This window comes from Podarcis vaucheri (genome assembly GCF_965113315.1).
Source record: "Podarcis vaucheri genome assembly, chromosome: 4".
Taxonomy (NCBI): Eukaryota; Metazoa; Chordata; class Lepidosauria; order Squamata; family Lacertidae; genus Podarcis; species Podarcis vaucheri.
The window spans coordinates 66,191,768-66,209,023 of record NC_138762.1 but is presented as its reverse complement, the minus strand read 5'-3'; the positions used below and the strand labels follow the sequence as shown (position 1 = coordinate 66,209,023).

Sequence of the window (17,256 nt, the reverse complement as noted above, 5' to 3'; positions counted from 1 at the left end):
TTTGTCCTGATGTGTGTAATTTTCTCCTATCATGCTGCAGACATGAAGAACATGAATAGCATGTGAATAATTACTGTCTGGCTTTAGGAAATTCATGGTGCAACAATTTATTGTGCTAAAGCAACAATGGTGGTCTCATTAGCAGATAAGAGGGAGAGAAGCAGTTATTTATCCTTAGAACCCACATGGACAACTTTGAAAAGAGAGTAATAGTTTCCCTTTCTGAATTACAGCTAAGGGGGCACCAAGAGAGAAAGTTGGTGTATGATCTTCATTTTAAGTCATATTCAGGGTAGATCCATTTTGCAAGATAAGTATTTATTTCAAGGGGGTCTACACTGAGCATGACACAGCAGGATATTGCCTGGTAAATTGCAATGTTAATCTAGTGTCCATTTTAACATAGTCATTTGTGCTTGCTTATCAACTGGGTTGAATGTTTTAAATAAACAGTAGGTCAATCTGCTTGACCCATAGAAAAGAAGAACTTGAAGTATAATACACAATGGACAAAGTACCTTAAAGATTAAAAATATTTTATTTACATTTTTATATATACAATTTTTACACATTAGTTTAAAAACAGAATAGAGTACATATGCATCACTGAACATAATGCATTCACAGCATGAGAGAAGTTAATGTTTGGAAACAGGTGGGAAGAAAAAATGTTTTTAGAAAGTTAAAAAGGACAGATCACAGAATTTCATAGCAGCTCTGGGAACGTTCCTGGAAAAAGTACCCCAACACGCACATTTGAGTTTGTGTATATGTTTGAACAAAGTACTTCCATTTGATTCAGCACAGTTAGAAGATAGCCTTCCAAGTTAACTTGTCAAGACCGTTGTTCATGAAACCTCTGCCAACTCATTCAGAACAACAGTAAAGCAACAGTAGAATTTATGCCATATAGGGATATGCCACTGCAGCCCAGCAACCTTTTCACCAGGAATGCAGAAAACCTGTGGCTCTCCACATGCTGTTAAGATGCCCAATCTCCATCAGCCCCAGCCATCACATTTTAATGCTCAGGGTTTGTGGGAGTTGTGCTTCAACAACATTTGCAGACCCATGGTTTGCTTTACACTAGTACTCTTTTCCAGACTTCCAATGGCATTAATATTAATAGTAAAGATTACCAGTTATTGAGATTATAGTTGAAATCCGGATCCTAACGCAATACTATAATTTTGAAAAGTCCACCAAAGCAATCCAGAATTATTAATCCAGATTTCTGTCTGTTTTTCTCTTTGCTACACTATTTGGAACAAAAACTGCCACTGATAAGAGATCACACTATACGAAAACCAAGATTTTCAATCCCTATCACTTTAATGATACAGTACATATTGTTTTACAGAGACATAAGCTCACCCTTAATTGGCTTTTACAGTTTACACCATGTATGGGCAATCTTGATGCTACACTGCCCATTCTCCAGTTCAGAGTTCACAATGTTTGTTCTCCCCAGAATAAAAGTATTCTGAACATTAGCAAGTTCTGTGACCAGGATTTAATAAGAAGAAAGTATTTCTCCCTTTAACTATTATGAAACAAGCAAAAAGACTTAACAGTGATGGAGTTCTACAGTATCATCCCAATTATTGTTTTTTAAGTTGGACCCCATCCGCATGGTTTCTAAATGACTTAGTTTCTAGCAGTGACTAATGGCTTAAGCAGCATCATACTAAATAAGTCTAGTTTTATGTATGCTATAACCTTCCAATTCTAGCTTTATCCTTTTTCTCAGCTACCATGCTTGGGGGGAAAGTTGTGTCAACACAAACACTGCTTTATCTAGGCTCAAATTATGATTGCAGACCTTTTCATCTATTAAATGGTTGGCTTATGCCGCTAAAATGCTAGAGTCAACTTTTCCATTAGTATAAAATAACTGTAAACTCATTGGAGAGCCACTGGTCCCTTAAAAAGCATTAGGAGCAGCCACTTCTTTCCCAGTTTTGTTTCCCTACAGTTGATGTACCCCACATGCCCCCCCTTTCTGCTGAAACGTATGGGCCATACATAGATCTTTACAGTCGTACCTTGGTTTTCGAACAGAATGTGTTCCAGAAGTCATTTCGACTTCTGAAACGTTCAGAAACCAAGGAGCAACTTCCGATTGGCTGCAGGAGTATCCTGCAGCCAATCAGAAGCCACGGAAGCGGCACCGGATGTTTGGCTTCCGAGGCAAAGTTTGCAAACTGGCACATCTACTTCCAGGTTTGCGGCATACAAGTTCCAAGTTGTTCAAAAACCAAGGTACGACTGTATAATGCAGTATACTTAAGCTCATGTTAAACAAATTCCTTTCAGAACCTGAGGGCTTAAGTATGTGCTGGATTGTGGTTACTGACTGTATGGAGTTTTTATGTTTCATGCCCCTTGTTTTGGCACCAGTTAAACAGGTAGCTGAAGCACCAGTACAAAGGAAAACCATTGGGCTTAAACAAAGTATTGAGCCTTTTTTAATGAGCCTAGACTAGTCTGCCTGGTAATTGACAAATTCTAGTCCATAATAGGAAATGTGTTGAGAATCAAAGGAAAAAGATGCAAGGAACTGATGCCAGAGAACTAGAATTTTGAACTAAAGAAAGTTGGTGCATCCTTTTCTCTTATAATAAGCAAACAAACTCAAGTAATGCACAAACGTTCTAAGAACATACTATTTGTTTCTGGCATCATAGGCAAAGTCAAGATAGTAGGCTAAATATCACTGACACACACTCCAAGTTGACAAATATTTCTTAACCTTATACAAGAGAAAAGAATACCATCCTTTAGATTTGAAACTGGCTTGATTTTGCTAGATGCTTGGTTTTGGTTTTTCAAACCTGGTACATGGGGTAATGATAATAAAAACAAACACATACAATTAAACAAATCCAGTGTAAACAAGTTAGGAATCGAATAAAATAAGGCTGCAATTTGATGCAGACTTACTTGAGGTTAAGCCCCAATTCATTAGGGCTTCCAATAAAACATGTACGGAATTGGGCTTCTTAAACAGTTGCACTGGGATGGAATGAAGAATAAAGGGTTGATAACCACAAGCATTAGAGATTTCTAAAAAAGGTTAAAATATTTTTACATAGTCTTATCATTTCATTCTTGGCTTGCTGTAATTAATTCTCCAATACTTTACATTTAGTGAATCATTTCAGACCTAACTTCCTTTTATGCTGAAAGCAACCATGAAAACCAAATACCTAGTTCAAGTCAGAAGCTGAGAAGTGGCACATATGCAAAGCAATGACTTCTAAATCTGCACATTTGGTCTTCGTCAAAGGTTGAGAAACCCGGGTAAATCATTTTTTAAATGCTCATTTGACGCCCAGGCTGATTCAGATGCACAGCAGAGCACATGGTATAATCAGTTTCATTATACACGATTGTGTGTTTGAAAACACTCTCACAACAAAGTGCCTGTGTTTACTTTTGCACGTGCAGAGATATTTTGGCCCATTTTACGCATAATGCTAAATCACTGTTTAGTGTTCCATGCATGAGCAGCAGTGAGCCTTGGACGTCCTTCAATGGAAACATATTTTAAAGGTATTAGTTCTCTGTTCCAGGAACACTGGTATTTTTTTTAAAAAAGGATTATAAACATGGGTTGATCTTGACTTTATTGAACAAACCATAGATCAAGCAAACCAGATTTTCCCCAAGTTCAGTGAGGAACTTGGGTTCATTTAAAACCAGAAGTGAAAGCTTTTGATTTCACTGGCCATGCTAAAGATGATAGGCGGAGAATACAAGTGAGGCCATGGGCTTATATTTGGGGGGGGGGTTGTTTAGGAGAGAAGGGTTGGGCTATAACTTCTTCCCGTACGTGCTTGTTTTGTATGCACAGGGAGACACATCATGTGAGATTGTGCAGCTTAGATCCTGATCCATGTGTCAGGAAAAAAGACAGAAAAATGTTAAAACATTTTTGGGTAGACGTTTACATGTTTGATGCAGAGTAGTAACACCACTTTGGGGCCTATGTAATCCAGGAGCTGAAACACGGCACAGTCAAATGTGTCCGTTGTGGAGGTTTCTAGCATGCATAAGCTTCAACTCCCAGAACACGAAATGAACTACACGTTCTACAGTGATTTCCAGTTCATGATACTGGAACAAAATGGTACAGTTAATTCCTCCATGTTTTACACAAACAGTTGGACTTGCATTTCTTCTGAAGCCACATTTTAGCAGTTTGCCAAGCATCAGTGAGCCTTACATTGCCCAGGCAAGATTGGCTCATCTCCATATTCCACAGGCAGCTACTGGAACTTGAGTATTTCAGCTCAGAACTCTGTTCAGATTTATTTTCGGTGATACGCAGATAGTTGTCTAATAGTTAAGAAAGTGACCTCAACAAGATACAATTGCTCAACATCCTCAGACCTCCATACAAGTATACTGTGGAGCCAGTGGTTATTTTCTAAATTTGCTTAAAAAATAGAAGTTTGCCTAACTCGGCATCTTTTGAGCCCAGCAGCTCAATCAGTGCAAAGAACTGTACAGCTGCAATGCTTCTGCGATAAACACCAACTAAAAAGCTCTACCATCCTTCAAGAACAGCAGAGGCAGTGATTGTTATAAACATTTCTGATTTGTATTTCTAGAATCAAGTACTGAAGACTATAGGTTGGGATCTGACTTTATAAACAACAAAAATGGTAGCTTCGACATTTTTATCACCTGGTTATAAAGGAGTTCAAGTGTTACTGAATCAATCAGTATATACCAAATATAAGTTTACATTGATAAGAACGAGGCCTCCAGTTACCAACAAATTTAAATACATGAAAGGGTGCTATTAGGAGCTAAAATTAAACAGATATAGCTCATATCTGTCCACTAGTTAAAAATAGACTCTTCCAGCTGCACATAAAAATATGCATTTCATTTTGATCTTACAGTGTATGCATGTATGTATATATATAGATATATTTTATTCACAAACCACAACGCAGACAAATGCAGCCTAGAATTTATTTTAGTAGAAAATCTTCAGTGTTCTTTTTTTCAAAAACCTATTTTTTCAGCAGACTTACTGGAACTACTGTACATTAAAATAAATTGAATAGAAATAGAAAAATAAATAGAAAACCATTTTAAATTGTCACTGATATCAAAATGAGGAGTGTCAAACCTGATTGGGAGGAGTCATAAATGGAAATAAAAATAACATTTAAACAACAAGTAATTACAGGAACAAATTGAAAGGCCCCTTTCACTGCTACATTGGAAGTCAGGCTCTGTTCTAGTAAGGCTGCTGAATTTTATCCTGACAGTTTAAAAAATAAAAATGCACAATACATAAATGCTTTTGACCCACCTTGCAAACAGAGTGTATTCTAGTGCATCCTGAAGCATGTGTTGTCTTCACTCATACAGAATGGACATAGTATATGGGGTTAAAACACATGAAATGGAAGAACAATTTCCCCTCTCAAAACACAGTAATAGCATGTAAAAAATAAAACCAGTATGAAACCACAGGTATTAGCATTCCTAATAAACTTGGTAGATGCATTCCCTGTACACTTCTTTTTTCTCTTTATTAATTTAAGTGGCATATTACACAAGACACTGTTTTCAGTGGGCTTAAATCTGCTTTCCCTTACCCCAGCCCTCCATCCCACCAAATTATAAATAGTTTTGTTTTGTTTCTTTAAACTTTAGCTGCAACGTCTAACATGTTCCAGCACATACTCAGGAAAGTGTAGGCTACAAACTTGTAAGCCATCTAGCTTGCAGGGCATTCTTGGGTATTCGTCTTCTTTCCATTTATTATCTTCAGGATCAAAGGTGAGAATTGAATCACTGTAGTGACCATTATAACATAGGCCCCCAAGAACCATTATCTGTTTTTCCAACACAGCTACACCATGACCACTTCTACCAATTGGCATAGAAGCCAAAATAGTCCACTGATCACTGTCTGGGTCATAAACCTCTGTAGAAGGGCACCCTTGAGACTCAAAAGAGGCCCTCAGAATTACACAGACGCCTCCAAAAACATAAAGCTTGCCATTATAAGAAAGCATCTTGTGAAAGCATCTTGCATAATTCATTTTGCATTTGTTTTCCCAACAATTAGTCACCACTTGAGTCCTCCTTGTTCGCTGCTCCACAGTCCCTTCTTTACTGGGATCAAATACACACACCTGCTTAGATGTGGACGAGGATGTGATTCCGCCTGTGATGTACAGCTTGTTACCAAGAACAGTTCCTTCATGTCCATATTTATTGACTGGATAGGGATCCACAAATTCCCATTTATCTTCTGTGATATCGTATCGCTCTGTTGAATAAAATGTCTCATCTCTTGTCCTTCCGGCCACTGCATAGATATATCTTCCAATAACACCAACAGCAAATTCTGAGCGTGGTACAGACATATCTGCCATTCGTAACCAAGAGTTTTGTCTTGGATCATATCTGAACACTTTGGAAGAAGCATGAAATTCACCATCTGGCCCCAACTCTTCCCCGCCCAATAAGAATACAAAATTATTAACAATAGCAAGGCAGTCTGGTCGTAACGGTACTTGTGGACCTTCCAACTCCCACCAGACCCTTGGTTTGTGCAGAAGAAGAATTTTACTATTTACCATGCTGTGTCCTATCATTCCTCTAAACACTGCAGTCTGGGGTTTGGCAGAACGGATGCGATTTGATTTCATTTCCATCAAAGGCTGCTGGTGCACACTATGGAAGTAATTCATAGCTTGCTCCACCTCATGCCGCAACTGCCGGGAATAACGATAAAATTCCGATGTTTTCACCTAAGGACAGAGCAAAACACACGTGTGTATTGACCAAGGAAAACAGTATGAGGAAGAAATCTATGCTGCCTAATTTTACACAATTGAATCATGAGGGGGAAAACATGACCTAATCACAGCAATAAGTCCCATAAGTCCAGCAGAGCCTGCTGAACCTTCTGACAAACTGCACCTCTTATTCTGTCACTTTCCTATCTAACTGCCCTGCCTATGTTCAACAAAACTCAGAACTAATGAAATATTTTTTCTTTTTTGCATCTGATTGATTGTTCCCAGAAAACTTTTTAACTATTACCTTGAGATGTCTGGCAAAAAAGGATTAAATAGAACTTGCTTTTTCCATGGCAGTTTTTAAAGGCTTAGAATCCAATTCAGGTTTAGATAGCCTCTTGCAGCCTTTCTCAACCTGTGGATCCCCAGATGTTGGTGAACTACAACTCCCATCACCCCTAGCTAGCAAGGCCAGAGCTCAGGGATGATGGGAGTTGTAGTCCAACAACATCTGGGGACCCACAGGTTGAGAACTGCTGCAAGGAATTCCACTACCTTCCTAATGCTCTAATGCTTACTAAAGTCCTTAAAGGCCATCAAATGCTGAATAGCTCTTTCAGTTAATTCCTAGTGGCGTGCCAGCAAGCCTATGCATTTCACAGTGGGCTTTTGTCACACTTGCAAACAAATCAGCAAGCATATACCTAGTGGTTGCCACCGGTTCTGATGTTCATTGAGCCCAACAAGCTTTGGTCACACAGCTGACTGCTTTAAGGCAGGAGGAAAACTGTTGGTTCTACGTTCCAAGATCTATAGGAAACTTTTGATAAGTTTAACAGCAAGGCTACATATTTACACCAAGAGCTTTTACCTTGCTGCTACAGAACAGACTTTCACAAGAAAGACTTTTATTTGCTGCTTCTAACAAATAACATGCAAGTGACATCCTTAAGTGACCTTTCACCACTGCCTCATGGATGCTGTGATCTTACACTCAAGGAAGTTATGCATTAACTACCACAGTCATACTGATCTTAACGAAAGAATCAAGCTACCAAACCATTTAGAGCTATGTGCATTTCAGTCATATACAAAGAGGCATCAAGATAAAAACATGCTCTAACAATGACCACATTTTAAACCTTTGTGACCAAACGCTAGCCCCGCTTTCTCTCAATTTTAAATACATATACAATGGAATACCATATATTCACATGTTTGGAAATCAATGTTAGAAGTACCGTATTTTTTTGCTCTATAAGACTCACTTTTTCCCTCCTAAAAAGTAAGCGGAAATGTGTGTGCATCTTATGGAGCAAATGCAGGCTGCACAGCTATCCCAGAAGCCAGAACAGCAAGAGGGATTGCTGCTTTCACTGCGCAGCGATCCCTCTTGCTGTTCTGGCTTCTGAGATTCAGAATTCCCCCCCCCCCTGTTTTCCTCCTCCAAAAACTAGGTGCGTCTTATAGAGCGAAAAATACGGTGCTTTATTTTCCTGCAACATCAAATGAAGCTGTAGTAAATAGATAGTATTTTTGTTTCAATTTTAGTGGTACAATGAATGACCTGTGAACAGAAGTTTGGCTGTGAACACAAGACAGTCATTAGACTAAGAAAAAATGTACACTGGGTTTATCAATAGGGTTACGAACCTGTACTAAATACTGCAAATACAAATCATCACAGAAACATTTGAAATGGTTTACTTTTTTTTCCTTGTTAAAAACCAAATCAGAAAACTAGAGTAATCTGATCAGCTAGGTTTATTGCATTATGAAAGTTTCTAGAGTGCATTTGATTTTTACAGTGGAATTTAGCACACACGCTCTTGAAATTGCTTCCCAAAAACTTTGCGGAATGAATTTTTCTCTTTCATAATACTAGAATGGAATTGGTAGGAGACTCAGGACAGACAAAAGGTAGTACTTCACATGACACATAACTAACTTATGAAATTCACTGTCACAATGTATGCCAGTAGTCATTAAAAGATTAGAAAAAATATTTAATGGCTAAAAGTCATGATGGCTATATATTGAGTACTGTATGCCAACTAGTTTGCTAGGAGCAACAGCAAGTTCTACTTCCTAGAGGCATCTGGTTGGACAAAGTGCAGTTTCTTGATTTTATTAGTTTACTAATATATCCAATTTTTAGTTTGTCAAAGTTGCATGGAAAACATAACAAAGTAGTAGCTTAGACGAAAAGTTACCACAATAGAGGACATGTAAACACACGCAGCAGCACACATTTTGGATAAAGCAACTAAAAAGTTGAATATAGATCTTCAAATCTTCATCCTTTGCAACTGAATAATGATTGGCAGTTCAAGTAACATAAGATTAGTCAACATTCACATAAATTTGGCAGAATTTACACCATCCCACTCCACAAGCTGAAACTAACATTAAAGAACATTTGCATTCCAAGACAACTTGCTCCCACAGGCCTCAAAATAACAACTTCCTCATAAAATCTAATACTTCTGGAAGTATAAAATTTGGAGAAATCTCCCTTTGCTATCAGTAAAATGAAAATAAAAAAATTCCTTCCAGTAGCACCTTAAAGACCAACTAAGTTAGTTCTTGGTATGAGCTTTCGTGTGCATGCACACGAAAGCTCATACCAAGAACTAACTTAGCTGGTCTTTAAGGTGCTACTGGAAGGAATTTTTTTATTTTGACTATGGCAGACCAACACGGCTACCTATCTACCAGTAAAATGGAAGTCAGCTATGAATCCTCATTTTCAACCTGGTTGAATTTGTTTTCAACATGTCAGGCTTCTCTTAGGACAAAAGTCTTTTCTACCTCATATCTTAATTGCCATTTGTTAGCAAAGGCTATTACTAGTCTAGGCTTGTTCACGCATAACCTCAGAAACATATTTCGGGCCACAGGTTAGCCACCCTGAGGATTCCTTCCCCACCCTCCCCTTTTATTACACTGAAGACAGCAGCTTGGTATTCAGCTAAGTTTTACTCAGTGTTGGCCCATTAAAATTAACAAGCATTACTAAGTTAGGTCCATTAATTGCATTAAAACGTAACTGAATATCACCCCTTCCTTGTCAATAAATACCATTCCAAAACTTTCAACCTATCTCCTATCCCTGCATTTGTTGTTTCACTAATTGGCTGACTTCTGTGACTGACAGCTATTCTGATTCACAGTTCTTAAAGTACAAGAACAGGCCAAGCTGAAGATCTGTGAATAGACATCTTCTGAGTAAATAACTGGCACAGGCTTGGTGCAGATGTAACACAAGCCAATTTAACCTTAATTGAGACTTGTAGTGCTTCATCTCTCCCGTTGGCATTTCTCTTGTTCTTTCAGTTTGGGGACTAACTAAATTCAGTACTACAAGCAGACCTACATTTTCCTTACTATAGTTTAAACAAAAACTCAACCTGATACACTGGTTAGAAGCAGGTCTGCAAACAGTGGCTTAGTGTCAAGTCTGCTGCTACCATAGCTCATTCTGAAACTGAAAAGGAGGATTACCCATGCAAGAGGCACCGGCGCCAGGTATATGGGGCGCTGGGGGCTCCAGCCCTCTCAATGTTTTGAATCAGGGGACCCAGCCCCAATATTGAGGGGGCTGATACCCCCCGCTGCTGCCAGATGCCCTTTGTGCACCCCAGCCCACACTCGGGAGCTGGGACAGGGCTGGGATGAGCAAGGGGGAAGATCGCCCTCCACACGTCCTGACCCTGCTGGGTGCATGCAGCAGGGAGGAGGTGGAGCTTGGAGCCCAGCGCCACACTCCGCCTCCTCCCCGCCCAGTGCTGCATCATGGATGCGTTACATGATGCATCACATGATGCCCTCCCCCATGTAAGGGGTAAGTCGGCGCCCCTGGCAAGAGAGGAAGGAAGAAGTCCATGAATCCACAATGCATTGTTGTCCTAAGAATGCTTCAACTGATTAGGCCTTGTTATGAAACACCTGTTGTTTGGAATTCAGTTACACCCACTTCCAGCAAGTCCCCCCACTTGCTATGAAACCCTGTTATACCAACTGTCAGGGACTAACTGTTAGGTGATACATGGAGGTAACTACAAAGATAGGCTGGATAACTACACAGTTTTGCATTGTGGATGCAGTCTTTGCATTCCAGGGAACACCCAACTATGAAGTAACTTCCATACATGTAATGCTCTTGAGCAGGTTACTTATTCTAGAAGCTGAACTCTAAAAGAGAAATATACCAAAGATTAAATCATACACTATTCATCTAATGCCTTCTTTGCTGGTACCAAAAAACAGGAGAAAGCAATCCAGGCTCGAGATTTTGCCTAGACTTATTTGATACTGCTTTTTTAGAAAATCACCACTGCCACACTGGGTCCCTATTTCTATCAACTTCTGGCTTTTGCATCTAGCCCGTTCTCTCTTCATCCCACCTTCAAATAATCCTCACTCATGTAGCGTTTGCATTTCCTGGAGAGTTCTCCATTCTGCCAGGGCAAACTGGATTTTGAGAAAGGACTGGAGACTATATCCAAAAGTTGCTAGAAGCTGGGACTGTGTGTGACAGCAACAGATCACTAGCTGAGGAACAGCAGTAAAATAAAAAAGTACAAAAAGTTTGGCCACTGGGAGAAGAAGGTCCCTCTCTTCTTTTAAGAACTAGGGCAGGGACACAAGGGGTTATGTACATGTAGGCCTGGAAGCATCTCATTAAGATACTATGCTGTGAACTGACACCAAGACAACTATATTTTGGATACAGACTAGACTAATAAATACAGGTAACTCTCAACTTACACAGGGGTTATGCGTAAAGCCAAAATCATTTATAGTCAGAACACACTGGATTCAATGGCGAAGTAGGATTGCCAAAGTAATTTTCCCCAGAAACTCACCCCCTTCTGAATTTTTTAACTTTTTTTTTGTCAAGCGTGTAAATCTGAATGTGCACAAGTTAAGTACATGTAAGTTGTGAAATGCCTGTAATATAAATGGAAACAGAAAATATGGATGAGAAACACACATATACTGATCTAACATAAAAAGTGAGCAAGTCCACAAAAAGAATAATGTATGAAAAGCAAAATAAGGTTTTAAAGATACATCAAATGTTTGTAACCAATGACTACAGTACACAACAATCAGAATACAACACATTTATTTAATAAATTTCAAAAGTGTGGCATTAGGGATAAGTGTTAGAAAATATACGTGTCGTTCTTGGTTGTTTAGTTTGGTCTTTAAAGGCTTCTATTTCACTCTATTGGCTCACAGAACTTAAGTCTAAAGCTAAGAAATTATTTAACGCAGCTTAGCATGAAAATACAAATGTATAAGGCTGGACACCTGACTTAAAAACCTAATTTTAAAATCAACCATATCATTAGGTTTCTTCTAATGCATATCAGTATCAAAATGTACATGGATTTAAACATTTTGCATATTCTTCTGAACAACTATTTTGGTCCTAATACAAAGAAAAATGCCAAACTGGTATGACAGCTTTACTTGATGGGTCACTGTTACAGAATCTTATATAACCCTATCTTCCTAATGAAAGTTTTGTGCTTGTGGCAGGTGATAACAAGTGCAGTGATTACACAAAGGTACTGACACTTTAGAACTTCTGTTTAAACAGAACTCTGTGTACAAGATAACACAGGCTGTGTACAGCCATCAGAGGAAAATGCTATTGAAAATGTATTTGGCTGATCCTTGTTTAGTACTAGGCACCAAGAGATCTTTCCCCTCCTCCCAGCTAGGATTCCACCCATGTACAGCTGCAAAGTCGAGGTGGTATTCCACCTAACCTTTTCCTCTTCTCTGTTTTCTCATTTTTCCTGCCCCATACTGATGGGCTTCCTAGAATCAAAGTTTGCCCAACTCTTGAAATATCATATCTAGACCTAGGGGAAAGTTGCCACTGCTTGGGTAGTCTTCCTGAATGAGAAGCTTTGGTTCCTGATTGATTGAAACTGCAGTCTGCTCTCCTAATAACCAGCTTCTCCAAAGGTCTCTTAATTCCTCAGGGAACCTTGCCCCTGTAAAGAATGCAGACCTCATTCCGGTGCACAACAGCCAGTCATTTTAATGAGTTTTGGACTGTTTCTAAATGTTTTTATATGGTACACCTCCCTGATGTTCTGCAAGAGGGAAGTATATACAGTGGTACTTTGGTTCTCAAATGCCTTGGTTTCAAAGAACTTGGAACCCAAACACTGCAAACCCGTTCCAGTTTGCGAACTTTTTTCAGAAGTTGAATGTGCTCCGTTTTGAGTGTTACACTTCCAATTTGAGTGCCACACTTTGGGGTGCCACACTTCCGTTTGGAGTGTTACACTGAAGTCTATCTGTTTCTGCTATTTATTTTGTGTTTTTGTGGCTTTTTGTGTGTGTGACTGTGTGGAACCCAGTTCTGCTACTCATTGATTGTGTGACTGCAGCACAATGGTCTTGTTAGATAGTAAAATTCATGTTAAATTGCTGTTTGGGGAATTGTTATTAAAAGTCTGAAACCGATCAATCCATTTTGCATAACTTTCTATGGGAAAGCGCTCCTTGGTTTTGGAACGGACTTCTGGAACGGATTAAGTTTGAGAACCATGCTACCACTGTAAATACATTTATAAACAGACATTTACCATCTCCCACTTCTCTGTCATTGGAGAAAACCAAACCTAAAAGGTGAACAGTATTATACAGTAACTTTCCAAGCAGACTGAGAATTTAGCTTCCTGCAATAGAAGAACTCAGGCCCCAAACACCTGAAAAACCACTTCCTAATCTACAGACACACTTGGGTGTTGGCAGCGGAGGCCTCATTGAGCTGCCCTCGGAAGCTCAGAGACAAGGTAGCCCAGGAGAGGGCATTCTCTGCGGCAACCCCTAAGCTGTGGAAATCCCTTCCCACAGAGGTGCATCTTGCACCATTATTATACAGCTTTCTGAGAACGCTGAACAGGTGCCTCTGTACCCTGGCTTTTGACACCTGAAATGTATATTTTTAGAATGATAATAATATAAATAATGATAATAAATACAGGAGTGCTTTAAGCCCCATAATAATCAGAGTTGTCTCTTCCAACAAAGAGGAGATGGAACAGAAAGAGAACTGGTACTAAAGGCCCCAGCAAGAGGAGACTCTTTTCCATTTGCCTTAAACTTCAGCCGCAAATGACAGGAACAGCTGAAAAATATAAAGAGCCATAACGGAGCTCATTTCTACTTCTGGAGCACATCAACCTAGATCCTCCATTGATTCCATAGGAATCAAGAAAGAAAAGGGTAGGGTTAACAACATAAAATCAAGGGTAGAATTAAAAGCATAAAATCAAGTAACACCTATATTTCTAATACACTTTTGCATTTCTGATTTTCCACAAAAGAAGTCATTGTGTGCAATTGTGACATTGGACCTCCCGCAAAAGTCCATTTTCTGCAGGGGATTAAGGGGATCCTCAGGTGGTTTTCCCTCCCACTTGCTCCACAGGCAGGAATATACAAATTAGACAGATCTTACCTCAAGGAGAGAGGGTAACACCTCCAGCTGACAAGGTAATTCAGCTCCGAAGAAAGTATGTTAATCTCAGACAAAAGCACTGCATGCCATGGATACAAAAGGCAAAAGGCAAGAACTGCAACACTTAAGGAGGAACATCCAATTAAAAAAACCCAATACAAAACTGAACTGAACTGAGAATACTAAAAAACCCCAGCATATAAACGAATTTGTCCAAGCTGCAAGGAATAGCCGAAACTAGCCTAGAGTGGGTAGGATCACCTCCATCCCCTGCAGACAATGGACCTTCATTGGAGGTCCAATGTCACAATTTCCTGCCGGGGTAAGGAATCCTTGGATGGGATGCACCAAAGCTACTGTCAGGTGGAGCCAGCTGTGGACCCTACCCCTAACTAGGGAACCACCTGTTGTAATACACACCTACTGAAAGAAGCGTTGGCAGATACATAGATATTGATCCTGTAATGTCTCACAAAGATAGACAGAGAAGAGTAGGTGGCTGCCCTACAAATATCCAAAGTGTCAAAGATAGCTGAAGCAGAGGCACTCCTAGTGAAGTGAGTAGTGACCCCAGCCAGCAAGGCCGAATCAGAAACCACATAGCACTTGGAAATGCATCCTGTCAGCCATCTGGAAAGTGTAGCAGCTGAAACCTTCTTTCCCATGGTCTGTGGCTGGAAGGAGATGAACAGGGAGTCAAGACAGGCAGGATTTGTTCTCTTTAGACAGACATGCAGTGCTCATTGTTAAGTCCAGAGCACCATTCCCTCTCCTTGTCCAATCTAGGATGGGGACAGAAAGAAGGTAAGATGACATCCTGGCTCCTTTGAAAACTTGAGTTAAAACGTGGGGACCAACTTCTGCATCACTGAATCTTTGTGAAACAAGAACAGTTGCTTACATGCTGAGAGTTCCCCCAGTTGTGACACTCAATGTGCTGATGTAAAAGCACTTTCCAGAAGAAAGAAGGCCGATTTCAAAAAGCTGAAGGAATTACTAGGTGACATCCCATCGTCAGACATACTCAAAGAGAAGGGAGTCAAAGATGGATGGGAGTTCCTTAAAGGTGAAATATGGGGGGGGGTGCAGAATTCCAACAAGAAAGAAAGATGGGAGGCAACTAAAGAAAACAGTGTGGCTACACAAAGGAGTTTACAAATGGGCTGAGATTTAATAAGGGCATGTATAAGAAATGAAAGAAAATCATGAAGGAAGAGCACACAGGTGGGCCAAAGCTTAGAATGAGATCAGGCTTGCAAGAGAGGGTAAAAATAATAAAAACGGATTCTTTGGCTATGCTCAAAGCAAGAGGAAGAACAAGAAAATAGTAGGCCCTCTACTACTGAGGCTGAGCGGTGTAACCCCAGAACAAAGCACACTGATATCCCATATCATGTGAAAGATCATATTCAGCAAGGTCTAGTTAAGTTCCAATACTGTTCTTCAGAGTCTATGCTGGCAGATATATTTACAAAGCCTGTATCTGCAGAAAAGAACAAGTCTGCAACTTTTCCATTAGGTATCACAAATTGAAATATTTCAAGGCAACAGCCCAACAGAAGGGGTGTTGGTGTAATTTGGGAATATATGCGGAATTGCACAAACTGCTTGGTCAGTGTTTTGAGTTGCCGTTCCTCTGCAACTGATTTCTGTTAAGGGTTAGGACGTCAACTGTGGTGGGCCTCTTGAAACAGCTCAAGGCTACCGGCCTCTGGCATGACTCAAATAATGTGTAAACGTGCATTAGCAGGTATAAAACCAAGGCTGCATTCAGAAGCAATGTGGTGTGTGGTGGTGGTGGTGGAACTCTCCCAAAACTTGGACCTCTCTGTATATTTGGATCTCTTCAGTTTAACCTCTAAGACCAAGTTACTGTACTTAGTAGAATAGTTTATGATGTACCAGCATCTCTTAACTATGTCTGAATTGTCTTGTGTCTTGAAGCAATAAAACATTTTACACTGAACTGTGTGGGCAAGTAGCTTTCTTCACCGTCAATTCTGGAAAGGCTGACAATGGGAAAGGTAGAAGACTCTTGAGTTTTGCTGGAACACACTGGTATTGGTGTGATATAGAAATGCTATCAAGGAAGGCCCTAGCTGATAAGATGCTCCATGATGGTATGAAGGGTTTCCATTCTGAACCTGCATTTCTGGATGTGCCTGTTCACCCTCTTCAAACCCAGTATGACCCTGAAATCTCCCTTCTTCTCTGGGAATATGAAGAATAAATATGGGGTAGCAGCTGTAGGGGACTCTGCTGGGGACAAGAGCTCTATAGCACTGATGGATATCAGGTGCTGAATGGCTGCTAAGACCAGATGGTGTAATTTTCCTTTTTGGATCTTGGAGAAATCACAAAGTGGTCATAAGGTAAGTAGGCAAAGTCTACAGTATACCCTTCCCTCACAGTTTGCAGAACCCTCTGATCTATTGTCATCTCTCTTCAACAAAGGAAGAACTACTGCAGACAACCCTCAACTGGAAGTTCCTGCAGCTGACTTAGGGAGTCCGGACTGAGTTGCCTTCGTTCCTCCCTGCTGACTCTGTCCAGAGCCCCTGGAATTGGAGAACTGGTTCTACTGTTGCCTGGGATAGAATCTGTCCACCCCACCGGTTGTTTTTAGAACCATAGGCACCCTTGGAGGGCTGAAAGGGGCTACACCCAAACTGACACCCCACAGCTTTTTTTCTTATTCTTAGTTTCCACCAAGTACAGCTCCAAGAGGTCACCAAACAGCCTGCCCCCTAGAAAAGGGCCTGTAGCTAGATTAACCTTACACTTGGAATCTGTGTTCCACATCTTAAACCATAGGTATTTCCTAATAGCTACACTGACTGCCATGGCCCTTGCAGCATACTACATGGCATCTAGGCCATCATCAGCCATAGAGGCAGCTGTCTTCTCCAGCTTTCAGATTCCCTAGAGAAGGTGGGAGTTATTAGCCAGAACCTCCTCCAGAAGTCTTCACCCCTTTTAGGGAGGCCC

The 17,256-nt window shown here is 40.2% G+C and overlaps 1 protein-coding gene across 15 annotated transcripts in view; it reads right to left on the bottom strand.

Moving 5' to 3' along the window:
* Positions 1-519: 519 nt before the first annotated feature.
* KLHL15 (kelch like family member 15) overlaps positions 520-17,256 on the bottom strand; it is a 29,934-nt gene continuing 13,197 nt past the window's right edge. For all 15 annotated transcript variants that reach the window (XM_082220441.1, XM_082220442.1, XM_082220448.1 and 12 more), the window contains one exon: positions 520-6,785. In XM_082220441.1, coding sequence (XP_082076567.1) covers positions 5,676-6,785 — 1,110 coding nt within the window. In that variant the 3' untranslated portion in view covers positions 520-5,675. The remainder of the gene's footprint in view (positions 6,786-17,256) is intronic.